At 46.1% G+C, this 13,915-nt stretch overlaps 1 protein-coding gene across 1 annotated transcript in view; it reads right to left on the reverse strand.

Annotated features, from left to right (window-relative positions):
* Positions 1 to 2,658: 2,658 nt before the first annotated feature.
* PRSS38 (serine protease 38) overlaps positions 2,659 to 13,915 on the reverse strand; it is a 30,325-nt gene continuing 19,068 nt past the window's right edge. The window contains exons 4-5 of the mRNA XM_024237605.2: positions 3,463 to 3,605; positions 2,659 to 3,121 (exon numbers count right to left, since the gene is read on the reverse strand). Coding sequence (XP_024093373.2) covers positions 2,867 to 3,121; positions 3,463 to 3,605 — 398 coding nt within the window. The 3' untranslated portion in view covers positions 2,659 to 2,866. The remainder of the gene's footprint in view (positions 3,122 to 3,462; positions 3,606 to 13,915) is intronic.

Below are 13,915 nucleotides of genomic sequence, written 5' to 3' on the forward strand. Positions count from 1 at the left end.
GAGTTTTAGTCCTGGAAGCTACACAAGGCTCTCAGGGTGAAGAGCAGAGAAGAATCCCCCAGTGTTTGTGGCAGAACAAGGAGAAAAGTAGCCAATTTTAAATATGCCCAGCACTGTCTGTTCTCTTTAACCAAAGCCTGCCCTCAAGGGAAACTATTTAACCAGAGCCTAACTGACTTGGGTTCTATCAGTCTGACCCGTGGGAAGGGAAATACTGGAATCCAGCCTGCCCTAGCCTTGAATGTTGGGTTATTTTCCCATCACACTTAAGTGGGGAAAGTGAAGGCAAGAAAAGCATTTGGGTGGTGACCTTCTCACTAACAGACTGAGACCTAACCACAGAACTAAAGAATGCTTCCTCATCCCCACACCTTATCATTACATCCGTGGGGTTCCTATGTAATATCAGAGGATTACAGAAAGAGCTACTTTTTTATTTAAGAAGGAGTCTCCAGGGAGACCCAAAGACAACAGAGGAGACAAAAACAACATCATTAGGGGAAAGTTCAGACTCAAACACCACAGCTTCAGGAGGCGGTAAACAGCCTAATTGCTAGTCAGATAAACCTCACACCAATGGCCAGTTTACCTCAGATCCTCTGACTTAATACATCATGTCTAGCTTTCAACAAAAAGTTACAAGGCATGCTAAAAGGCAAAATAAGCAAAACAAAAACCCCACACAGCCTGAAGAGACCAAGCATCAGAACAAAACTCAGATATGGCAGACATTTTGGAATTATTGGACTGGGAATCTGAAGTATTAGGATTAATATACTAAGGGCTGAAATGGGAAAACTGGGCCACATAGAAGAACAGAGGGGCATTGAAAGCAGAGCAATGAAACTCAAAGAATAAAAAGAAATGCTGAAGACAGGAAATCAACCTGAGTGTCCATCAACAGATGGTTGGATAGAGAAAATGTACATATATGTCATGGAATACTACTCAGCCATAAAAAAGAATGAAATCATGTCTTTTGCAGCTACGTGGATGGAACCGGAGGCCATTACGCTACATGAAACAACTCAGAAACAGTCAATTAGCATATGTTCTTACTTATAAGTGGGAGCTAAATAATGTGTACACATAGATATAGAGAGCAGATAATAGATATTGGAGACTCAGAGAGGTGGGAGGGTGGGACGGGGATGAGGAAGCAGAAATTACCTAATGGGCATAATGTTCACTATTTGGGTGATGGTTACATTAAAAGCCTAGACTTCAGCACTATGCAATATATCCATGTAACAAAACTGCACTTGCACCCCTAAATCTATGAAAATAAAAATAAAATGTGAAGCTGAAAACCAACCAAACAAAAAGAAATGCTAGAAATCAAAACCACTGTAACAGAAATGAAGAATGCTATTGATGTCTCATCAGTAGATGAGATATTACCTGGGAAATGGTAGTGTTTTTTGAAAGTGGACATAGATTAGTTGTAATTCTTTATTGTGAACTCTAGGGCAACTATTTAAAATTGTAAAAGAAAGTCCAGTTGACCCTTGAACAATGTTGGGGTTACTGGTACCCCCCCATGCAGTAAAAAATCCATATATAGCTTTTGACTCCCCAAAAACTTTTACCGGGGCAGGGGGGATATTCTTTCTTAAATGTCTCAATTTCTTCTACAAAAATTTGGTCTATTTAATAAAACTTCTCTGGCTCTCTTTTTTTTTTTGAGACGGGGTCTCACTGTGTGGTCCAGCCTGGAGTGAAGTGGCACGATCATATTTGCAGCCTCAACCTCAAGGGTTCAAGCGATCCTCCCACCTCAGCCTCCAGAGTAACTGGGATTACAAGTGTGCGCCACCATGCCCGGCTCATTTTTTCAGACAGGGGTCTTGCTATGTTGCCCAGGCTGGCCTTGAACTCCTGAGCTCAAGTGATCCTCCTGCCTTGACCTCCCAAAGTGCTGGGATTACAGGCATAAGCCACAGTGCCCAACCTAAAACCTCTCTACTGGGATTAGTTTTAGTAAACTTTTTTTCCTAAAAAGTGTTGCTTTTCATTTAAATTTATTTATATAGAGTTGTACACTCTCTCCTGTGGTTTCTTACCTTGTCTCAGTTGGTGGATCATTTTCACTTGTCATTTCTCATTTTGTGTATTTTTGTTCTCATCTCCTATCTTGAGTAAGTTAGTGATCTCCCCAACCCCTGTCCACTGTTTGATATTTTCCAAGGAGCAGACTTTTGAAATACGAGTTTTCGGTGCTTTTCTGACTTGGGGCTCCTTCATGCTTCTATCATGTTTGTTCCTTCCTTGTGTCTACTTTCAGCTCAGGTTACCCCCCCAACACACACTTTTTTTTTTTTTTTTTTTGCAATTGGATGTTTAAATGTCTGCAGCTGTTTTATATGCACAGGTGTAGGCATGTAAGCAATGACCTTTCCTTGGGCCTGGGCTTTGACCACATCCCACAGATTCAGAGGAGTGTGTCTGTGTCATCGCCCCGCTGTTTCTGGAAAGAGCTGATTCGGCCTGTGCTTCTCCTTTCTTGAGAGCCTCAGGAGGGGTGATAGTCCCTCCTTTCTGTGCATGGAAGAGGACAACGACTCCGGCAGGGGCGGAAGGAGCCACACAGGTGATCTCAGAGGCTTGCTTTGTAAATATTTAATGATCTTATCAAATCTCAGGTGCACTCTGCCCAAGCTGGGTTCTCCCTGACCAGCCCCTCTCCCCCTTCCCTTTTTTCTTTTGTACACTTGCTCATCACCTCCTGGACTCAGCATCCACCCCCGGGATAGGTGGCCCTTGCCTGCTTCAGAGAGACCAGGACAGGAGATGCTTAGGGGTCTGGAGGCAGCTGGGCTGGGGCAGGGTGTGTAGCCGTGAGAATGCTAGAGTGGGTATCCTGACCTCACAGCACTGACCAGCCAGCCAGCATGGCCACAAGGACGCTGAGAGTGGCCCCCAGAGCTGGAGAGAGAGCAGGGGCTGGCTGAGCAGGAGTGGGCGTGATTTCTATGTTATAACATATCCATTTTGAGAAATAGGAAACACTGGCATACACTCCAGGGTACAGAGGGTTGGAGCAGCCTCGGCCCCAGCTCACAATTCCAATCTGCAACCAACTGCGGTTGAATTCACAGACAAGTGGGCCCCCGGAGTCGCCCTAGAAAGGAAGAGGGAGTTTTTTGTGAACTGGGAGTCCCAGGCCTGCCGCCTCCTGCACCTGTCTCCCAGGGTGCAAGGGGGTGGCTGTGCAGACCCTGCTGGAAGGGGCCAGTGCCCCTCTCTTACCCAGCCTCCCTACCGGCTGCAACACAGCCCAGAGCTGCAGGGGAGGCCTGCTGCGGGCATGTGGCGTTCACATATTGTCATACATCGCCCTGCTCAGCTCGGGGCACGGCTGCAGGGCTCCTGCTAGTCAGTGGGAGGCCAGAGTGGGGTCCCCTGGGGTCCACAGGCACAGGGCACCCGTGACCTCTGTCTCATGGACGAGGAGGGGCACACCTCACACACGGTCTTAACGTTCAGGATGTCCCCAGCACACAGCATGTCGGGCATGATGTAGGACATGTGTCCGTAGAGCAGGTGGCACCAGGGCTCCGGGATCAGCGGGAGCTGCACCTCCTGCAGCTCATCTGAGGTCTCACCTGTGGGAGGAGGGCTCCCGTGAGGGGGCAGCACCTGCCTCGGGTGGGGTGGGGGGATCCCTGCCCCACAGTGGACACCAAGGGGATAGCCCATGGAGAGAAGCCCCACTACACATAGGAAGGAGCCCTGATGACACATAGGGATGAGTCCCACCACACATAGGGAGGAGTCCTGACCACACATAGGGAGGAGTCCTGACCACACATAGGGAGGAGCTCCACTATACATAGGGAGGAGACCCACCACACATAGGGAAGAGCCCCACTACACATAGGGAGGAGTCCCACCACACACAGGGAGGAGCTCCACCACACATAGGGAGGAGCCCCACCACACATAGGGAGGAGTCCTGACCACACATAGGGAGGCACCCCACTAAACAGGGAGGAGCTCCACCACACATAGGGAAGAGCCCCACCACACATAGAGAGGAGCCCCACCACACATAGGGAGGAGCCCCACTACACAGGGAGGAGTCCTGACCACACAAAGGGAGGAGTCCTGACCACACATAGGGAGGAGTCCCACCACACATAGGGAGGAGCCCTGACCGTACATAGGGAGAAGCCCCACCCACATAGGGAGGAATCCTGACCACACATAGGGAGGAGTCCTGACCACACATAGGGAGGAGCCCCACTGCACATGGTGAGGAGTCCCACCATACACAGGGAGGAACCCTGAACACTCAGAGGGAGGAGCCCCACCAAATGAGGAGGAGCCCCACCACACGTAGGGAGGAGCCCCACCACACATAAGGAAGAGCCCCACTACACATAGGGAGGAGTTTTGACCACACATAGGGAGGAGCCCCACCACACGTAGAGAGGAGCCCCACCACACATAAGGAAGAGCCCCACTACACATAGGGAGGAGTTTTGACCACACATAGGGAGGAGCCCCACCACACGTAGAGAGGAGCCCCACCACACATAGGGAGGAGCTCCACCACAAACCGGAAGGAGCACTGACCACACATAGGGAGGAGTCCCACCACACAGGTAGGAGTCCTGACCCCACACAGGGAGGAGTCTCACCGCACATAGAGAGGAACCCTGACCACTCAGAGGAAGGAGCCCCACCACATGTAGGGAGAAGCTTTGCCCACTCACAGGGAGAAAACCTCACCACTCATGGAGGGTAGGGGAGGAAGCCTTGACCACAGACAGAGAGTAACCCCGATGACCCATGAATGAAGTCCTGACCACAGATGGGGAGGAGCCCAGGTCTCACTGGGGAGGATCCCCACCACATATTGAAGGAACACTAACCCTAAGCCTAACCCCTAGCCCTAACCCCAATCCTGTGTTTGGTTTCCTGAATATTTATATCAAAAAAGAAACGATTATAAAAGTTAAAACAAAAGATGTCAGACAGAGTAAGAGAGTGTTCCATGAAGAGTCAAATCAGGACAGAACAGTCTGGGGAGTTGAAAGTAACACAGAGGTTTTTTTGTTTGTTTTGTTGTTGTTGTTACTGTTGTTTTGAGACAGGGTCTCACTCTGTCGCCCAGGCTGGAGTGCATTGGTACAATCTTGGCTCACTGCAACCTCCACCTCCCGAGTAGCTGGGATTACAGGAGCGCACCACCACACCCGGCTAGTTTTTATATTTTTAGTAGAGATAGGGTTTCACCTTGTTGGCCAGTCTGGTCTTGAACTCCTGACCTCAGGTGATCCACCTGCCTCGGCCTCCCAAAGTGCTGGGATTACAGGCCTGAGCCACTGTGCTTGGTTGGTTTTTTGTTCATTTGATATTTTTTTTTTAGATGGAGTTTCACTCTTATTGCCCAGGCTGGAGTGCAATGCAATGGTGTGATCTTGGCTCACTGCAACCTCTGCCTCCCAGGTTCAAGCGATTCTCCTGCCTCAGACTCCCGAGTAGCTGGGATTACAGGCATGCACCACCACACCTGGCTAATTTTGTATTTTTAGTAGAGACGGGGTTTCTCCATGTTGGTCAGGTTGGTCTCGAACTCCTGACCTCAGGTGATTCACCCATCTCAGCCTCCCAAAGTGCTGGGATTACAGGCGTGAGCCACCACGCCCGGCTGGTTTTTGTTTTTTGTTTTTGTGTGTGTATGTGTGTTCAAAGATTTGTTGGGTGTGGGAGAATGGGAGAGGAGGGAAAATGAAAGAGGAAATATGTGTTGTTGTGGAATTGGATATCATGTAGTATCATCTAAGTGACCCAAATAAATATGAGAGCTACTTTTCAGTTATGTTTGGTTTTCTGGCCTTGACTGGGGCACCGTAAACCAAGTCTTGAGGCCTGTGGCTCATTTATGCATCCTGGAGCCCTGTGCTACATTATGTATGGATGGCTTTTTTACTAATTCTGCCAAGAGAAGGCTACACATGTCTCATAGAAAGAGCAAGGCTATTCCTAGTGTCCGTCTCAGGGTGTTAGGAAAATATAAAGGCCGGTCCTCATTATAGACGGTGAAGTCTACTGCTACTTTGATCAAGGTTGGAGCTTTCCAATCTGTGGGCTGTTGTTCCTGAGGGCAACGGATTCTCTGCAAAGGCCTGGGAATCCATGGATATACTTACCATGACTTGTCTGTCAAAGATGCATGGTAAGAAGTTCCTTCAGAGGCCGGGCATGGTGGCTCATGCCTGTAGTCCCAGCACTTTGGGAGGCCGAGGCAGGTGGACCACCTGAGGCTGGGAGTTCGAGACCACCCTGACCAACATGGAGAAACCTCGTCTCTACTAAAAATACAAAATTAGGTGTGGTAGCACATGCCTGTAATCCCAGCTACTCAGGAGGCTAAGGCAGGAGAATCGCTAGAACCCGGGAGGTGGAGGTTGCGGTGAGCCGGAGATCACGCCATTGCACTCCAGCCTGAGCAACAAGAGTGAAACTCCATCAAAAAAAAAGGAAGTTCCCTCAGAGGAGGAGAGGGGGAAGGCCAGATGGGGCAGGGCCACAAAAGCAGATACGTTATTGTCAATGCTCTAGTTTCCCTGTTGGATTGGTGTCCATATTATTATAAGCAAGCAAACACTGAAAGAGCACCATGCAGGAACCAATGTAGAGTAAATTTTTTTTTGATCTGAGAATTAGAATGAGTCCAATTCTGTGCCCCAAACAAACAGAGATGGACAGACACCAGACATATGACATGGCATTCAGTGTCTAAGAAGACAGAGAGGGCAGAGCTGAATTTGGGAAAGCTTTCCTGGAATGAGAGTACCTTGAAGCATGGATATAACTTGGGCCTATAGATCATAGATGGACCTGCAGGCACCATTCATCTGCCCTGCTGCTATAGTTGGGATGTTTGTCCTCTCCAAATCCCACATTAAAATTCAACTCCAAATGTTCGAGGTGGGCCTAATGGGAGGCATTTGGGTCCTGGGAGGCGCATCCCTCACGAATAGATCAGTGCTGTGGAGGTGGGGGGAGTGAGTTCTCATTCTATTAGCTTCCAACAGAGAGAGCTGGTTGTTAAAAGGAGCCTGGAAACTCCCCTCCCCTCTGGCCATGTGGTCCCTTCCCATTCCCCATGAGTGGAAGCAGCCTGAGGCCCTGAAGCAGATGCCGGCACCATGCTTCCTGTACAGCCTACAGAACCCTGAGCCAAACAAACCTCTTTTCTAGAAACTACCCAGCCTCAGGTATTCCTTTACAGCAACACAAATGGACTAAGACAACTGCCTGCCCACATGCCCTGGCAGAGAGGAGGAGGATGCACACATTTGTGAGATGGAGCTGGAGATTGAGGGCTGTTACTGGGAGGTGGGTGGTCCTGGTTTTGGGTGAATTTGGGCATTGGGTCAACCCCTTCCTGGTTGTGGTTAAAAATGAAAGACTAGTGAAAAATGTGGTCAAGGATTACTGGATTTAAAGCAGCATTCATGCCAATATAATGTATAGAAGAAAAATACAGAACAATAAGGGGTTAAAGAAGAAAATGGAGTTACGCTATTTAAAGTGTTCGTACTGCTGAGTAGTAAAATACAAGTTCAGGGTAAATGAACTGCACTAGTGGGTTCCCTTCCCCACCTTTCCCACATGGGTGCCCTCTGCCATATGTCTTGCGTTTCCTCTCATCGAGGTGCGGTGTCACATTTCACCAGTCCTTGGATCTGAATTTTGCCACGGACGTGGTTTGGTCAACGGGATTTAAGCAGGGGCTTGGAAAGGTGCTTGTTTCTCACTGTCTTGAATCTTCACCACTGCTGAGGGGTGCAGCCAGGCCAGCCTGCTGGATGGAGACAGTTGCATGGGGCAGAGTCCAGCCCCCCAGCTCAGGCTATCCCAGGCCAGCCAGCAGCCCGATGGGAGAAGCTCAGCCCAACCAGAAGAACCCACAGGTTACATCACCGACCCACAACTGCCTGAGCTCAGTAAAAGGCCGTTGCTGGGTGAACCAGGGCTGCTCACTCTTTATAATGCAGCATTCTTGTGGCAATAGATAAAATGATACAGAAATGGTATCTAGGAATTAGAGGCTTCACTAAAATACCAAAAACGTGGTCTTGGTTTTGGAAGCTGGTGGCTAGCAGCACTCACAGTAGAATCTGGAAAAATGAAGGGAAAACTGATATAGGAGGTTGGGAAGATGGCGGCTTGGGGGATAAAGTGGCACAAACTGTTGCTGATGGAGACATGGAAGGTACAAAATATATTTAATGAACTTGAGAGACTTTGCAAGGTGACTTCCAGGCTGAATGACGAAAGCCAAGTGGCTAGTTCCAGCTGAGGATAAGGCACTACAGAAAAGAGAGGAACTCGAAAGAGAAGATGCCAATTTTCAAACAACTATAGAGGACACACAGTGAAGAAGCGGTGAGAAACCTCTGTAAGAGACCAAAAAGTAGACACTGTAGGCTCTGCAGGCCATCTCAGCTCTGCAGCCACTGCTCCACTCTCCTGTTGTGGAATGGAAACAGCCACAGACAATATGTAAATAAACGGGCATGTATACACTTGAAGAAAATGTAGGGACACTGAATTTTGAGTTTTAAATAATTTTCATGTTTTATGAAATATTCCTCTTTTGGGTTTTTTTTCTCCCCAACCATTTAAAAGTGTAGGCTGGGTACACTAGCTCACCTGTAACCCCAGCGTTTTGGAAGACTGAAGCAGGGGGATTGCTTGAGCCCAGGAGTTTGAGACCAGCCTGGGCAACATAGTGAGACCCCCATCTCTACAAAAAATATAAAAATTAGCCGGGTGTGGTGGCACACGCCTATAGTCCCAGCTACTCAGGAGGCTGATGGGAGGATTGCTTGAGCCTGGGAGTTTGAGGCTGCAGTGAGCTATGATCACCGCACTGCACTCTACCCTAAGACTTTGTCTCAAAATATAAAATAAGTTTTTAAAAACAAAAGTGTAAAAACCATCCTAAGCTCACAGACAACACAGAACCAAGCAATGGAGTGGATCTGATTCCTCATCTGCAGTTTGCTGACCCCTGTAAGACAGGGGCTGCGGTTTTCTGGGTTGGAAAATTAAACTGCGTCTGTTCGCAAGTCTTTCTAGCTAGCAAAATATTCTCAAGATAAAGCCGAGGGGCAAAGAGAAAATCAAGCAAGACATGGCTCAGAATAAAGATCCGCTGAGGGTGTGGCTGTTGGCACCTGTGCTAAGTCCTGGGAAGAATTAAGAAAGTGCCCAGTAGACATCCTCTGCTGGATGACAGTGACTGTAAGTACCCTCGGGGTGCTATCCCTCAACAGTCTAACACACCCAAAAAGGCGGCGATGGCATTTAGGAAGTGTTACCTCAAAAAAAGTGGTGGCACATCGAGGATGTCAGGAGAAGACATAGGAATCTGAGATCTGCACTTGTAAAACTGTTGCCAGTCTGAGCTACAAGATGTTCACAGTCTCAAAAGGCCACTAAGCCCTCAAGAAAGTCTGAGAAAGTTGCTCAAATGCAATACATATTAAAGACCTTTTAAAAATTTATTTTTCAGTTACACACCTTTTTTTTTTTTTTCCTTGAGACAGGGTCCTGCTCTGGTTACATACCTTTTTTTTCTTTGAGACAGGGTCTTGCTCTGTTACAGGCTGGAGTGCAGTGGTGTGATTATGGCTCACTGCAGCCTGGACCTCCTGAACTCAAACCATCCTCCTGCCTCAGCCTCCCAAGTAGCTGGGACTACAGGTATGCACCTCCATGCCTGGCTAATTATTTTATTTTATTTCCTTTTTTGTAGGGATGGGGTCTCACTATGTTGTCCAGACTGGTCTCAAACTCCTGGCCTCAAGCAATCCTCCTACCTCAGCCTCACAAAGTGCTGGGATTACAGGCTTGAACCACTGCACCTGGCTCAGTTGCATACATTTAAACAGGGATGTGTTTTATTAAAGCATTCAGGCAACACTGACTTCCTTAGGGCTGGCAGGAAAGAAGCATAAAAATGCAAAACATTTTTGGCTGAACCTGACTGTATCCACATTACCTTGCATGGACCAATTTGCGCTGCCAGAACACTTATTCCTTGGCATTAAAATGGAGCAGTAGAGCCGGGCGTGGTGGCTCATGCCTGTAATCCCAGCACTTTGGGAGGCCAAGGCAGGTGGATCACTTGAGCCCAGCAGTTCGAGACCTGGGCCTGGGCAACATAGTAAGGCCCTAGCTCAATTTTTAAAAATAAAATAAAGAATTTTATTTGAAAAGAGATACAGATATTGCATGTATTTACAATTTTCATAGACACACAAATTGGGGAAATACTACAAAGAAATAGGAGTTTTCACATTATAATGGCCAAAACATCCATCTAACTTGCTCAAAGCAAACAAAACTTAAAGCTGAGTATGTAAGTCCTGTAACTTAAGACATCCTGACATCATGACAAATAGATAGAACGAACATTTTTCAAAGCCTGCTTAAGAAGTAGCCAAGGAGACAAATGCAGAAGAAAGGATGTCTCAGGGAACAGGACCAAGAGCCATGGAAAACAATGGATTATTCGAAACTTTAGCAGGCATTTTGTAGAAATGAGGGGGCTGACTCCAAACACGAGTGGAAATGCAAAGGCTCCAGAGCGCCCGTGCTGGCTCTGACTGCTAGACTACAATGCTCATCTGCAGCGGCGGTGCTCAGGAGAGGGCCATGGACAGCACCACAAGCCCAGCGGGGGCCACGCATGGAATCACAGCAAGTGTGACACCGCCACCAGCTGGCTCAAACTTGGCCTTTTCCTCACACCATATGCAAAAATTAATTTCAGATGGATCTTATGCCTAAATATAAAAATTAAATTCAAAACGCTTCTAGAATAAATGTTAAAAATTATCTTTGTAAACGTACAATAGGCAAATCTTTATAAACAGAATATAAAAGACCCTATGTGTGAAACCAAAAGATTAATATAAAAATAAATCGGACTTTATCAAAATCCAAAACTTTTTCCCATCAAAAGACACTACTAAGAAAATTAAAAGCTGGCCAGGTGCAATGGCTCACGACTGTCATCCCAACGCCTTGGGAGGCTGAGGTGGGAGGAATGCTTGAGGCCAGAAGTTTGAAACCAGCCTGGGAAACAGAGCAAGACCCCATCTCTAAAAAAGAAAAAGAAAACAAAAAAAGAAAATTACAAACCAAGCCACAGTCTGGTGGAAAATATTTGCAATACACGTTGAAGTACATGTATCCAGAATATATAAAGAACTCCTACAAGTCAGCAAACCTCAAGAAGAGGCCATGACACATGAGTAGCATGACTGAAATGAAAAAGATGGCACTACCAAATATCGGCAAAGAGGTGCAGCAACTAGCACTCTCCTACATTGCTCACGGGATTGAAAAATGGCATGACCACTTTAGAAACATGTTTGACAGTTTCCAATAAAGTTGAATTTATCCCTACACCGCAGCCAACAGATTCTACCAAGCATAGACCCAAGATAAACAAGTACCTATATTCCCCAAAAGACTTGCACAGTAGTATCTGTTGCAGATTTGTTCACATGACCTAAACACTGATGGCAACCCAGACGTCTATTAGCAGGACTGTGGAGAGAAGAAACTGCTGCGTGCAAACACTGAAAGAACTCACAACAGGAAAAGAAGGATGAGCAGCTGATATGGAAACAACATGAACGAATCTCAAAAACAGTAGTCAACGAAAAAAGCTGGGCACAGAGGAATCCATGCAGTGTGATTTCATTAACGAAGTTTAAGAACAGGAAAAACTACTAAACGATGACCAAATTCAGAATAGTGGTTACCTTGGCAAGGCGGATTTGTCACCTGGGGAGACTGGAAGTTTTCTCTAGTGAGGAAATGTCCTTTATCTTGGAGGGTGGTGATGGTGATGCAACAGGACTATTCGTGTGTAAAAACCTTCCAGGCATGGTGGTGCATGCCTGTAGTCCCAGCTCCTCTGAAGGCTGAGGCAGGAGGATCATTTAAGCCCAAGAGTTAGAGGCGGCAGTGAACTATGACTGTGCCACTGCACTCCAGCCTGCGTGACAGAGCAAGACCCTGCCACTCAAAGAATAAAATAAGATTAAATAAATATATAAATAAAATGTTTGTCTACACTGAAATATTTATGGATGAACTATAGTGTCTGGAATTTGCTTTAAAAATTCATTGTAACTCCAATGTTACAGGAAATAAAATTTTAAAAAATGAAAAAAGAATATGTTAAAATAATTGAGCTGTACACTTAATATTTGTGGATTTTAGAGTTTCTAAATGATGTCTCAAATAAAAATGTAGAGTATAAAATAAAGGCATTCTCACATGAAAGATGAGAGTTTCCAATGAAAATTCTGTTATGGAAGCTTTTATTAAAAACTTTTTTGGCTTGGTGTGGTGGCTCACACCTGTAATCCCAGCACTTTGAGAAGCAGGAGGATCCCTTGAGGCCAGTCCGGGCAGTAAAATGAGACCCCCATCTCTACAAAAAATAAAGAAAATTACCTGGGTGTGGTGGTGCGTGCCTGTGGTCCCAGCTACTCAGGAGGCTGAGGAAGAAGGATCACTGGAGCCCAGGAGGTTGAGGCTGCAATAAGCTGTGTTCATATTACTGCACTCCAGTCTGGGCAACAGAGCAAGACCTTGTCTCGAAAAAAAAAAAGGTAAAAAACAAACAAACAAACAAAAAAATCCCTCTTTTATAAGCAAAGTCTTGCTATGTTGCCCAGGCTTGTCTCAAACTCCTGGCCTTAAGCTATCCTCCTGCCACGGACTCCCAAAGTGCTGGGATTGCAGGCATGAGCCACCACACCTGGACAGCACTTTTTAAAAATCAAGGCAAAATGTACATTACATAAAATTAAGCATTTTAAAGCAGACAATTCAGTGGCATTTAGTACATTCACAATGCCATATAACCATTATCACCTTCTAATTCCAAAACATTTTCATCAAGCCGAAAGTCACCCCAGACCCTGTCCTTGGTAGCCACCAATCTGTATTCCATCTGTATGATTTGCCTGTTCCAGATATTTCTTATACATCGAATCGCACAATATAGGACTTTTAGCGTCTGGCTTTTTCACTTAGCATTGTGTTTCTGAGGCTCGACAGTGTTGTAGCACGTATTCCATTTTATGGTTGAAATACTTTTCCATCCTATGTTTATGCCCCAGTTTGTTTCATTTTTCCACTGTGGAACATGTGGGCTGTTTCCACCTTTTGGCTACTGTGAATAGTGCTGCTATGAACACACATGTACATGTACTTGTTTGAACACTAGCTTTCAATCCTTTGAGTACATACCTAGGAGTGGAGTTGTTATGCATGGTAATTGGGCCATAGGGTAATTCTATGTTTAACTTTTTTTTTTTAGAGTTGGGGTCTTGCTATGTTGCCCAGGCTGATCTCAAACTCCTGGGCTCAAGCAATCCTCCTGCCTTGGCCTCCCAAAGTGGCGGGATTAAAGATGAGCAATGCACTTGGCCTGTTTAACTTTTTGAGGAACTTCTAAACTGTTTCTGCAGGGAGTATGTCATTTTAAATTCCCACCAGCAATGAACAAGGGCTATGCTTTCTCCACACCCTTGCCAGTACCTATTTTCCATTTGTTTGATTACAGCCATTTTAGCGAGGGATGAATGGATGCTGGGGTTCTGACTTGTGTTTCCTAATGACTAATGACATGGAGTGTCCTTGCATGTGCTTGTGGACCATTTACATGTTATCTTTGGAGAAATGTCAGTTCAAGTCTTCTGCCCATTTTTAAATTGGGTTGCTTTTCTTTTTGTTGAGTTGTAGGAGTTCTTTATATATTCTGGATACTAGGCTTTTATCAATTCATAATTTGAAAATATTTTCTTCCATTCTTATCACTTTCTTGGTATTGTCTTTGATATACGAAAGTTTTTAATTTCAATGA

The sequence above is a fragment of the Pongo abelii genome, chromosome 1 (assembly GCF_028885655.2).
Source record: "Pongo abelii isolate AG06213 chromosome 1, NHGRI_mPonAbe1-v2.0_pri, whole genome shotgun sequence".
In the NCBI taxonomy this organism is placed as follows: Eukaryota; Metazoa; Chordata; class Mammalia; order Primates; family Hominidae; genus Pongo; species Pongo abelii.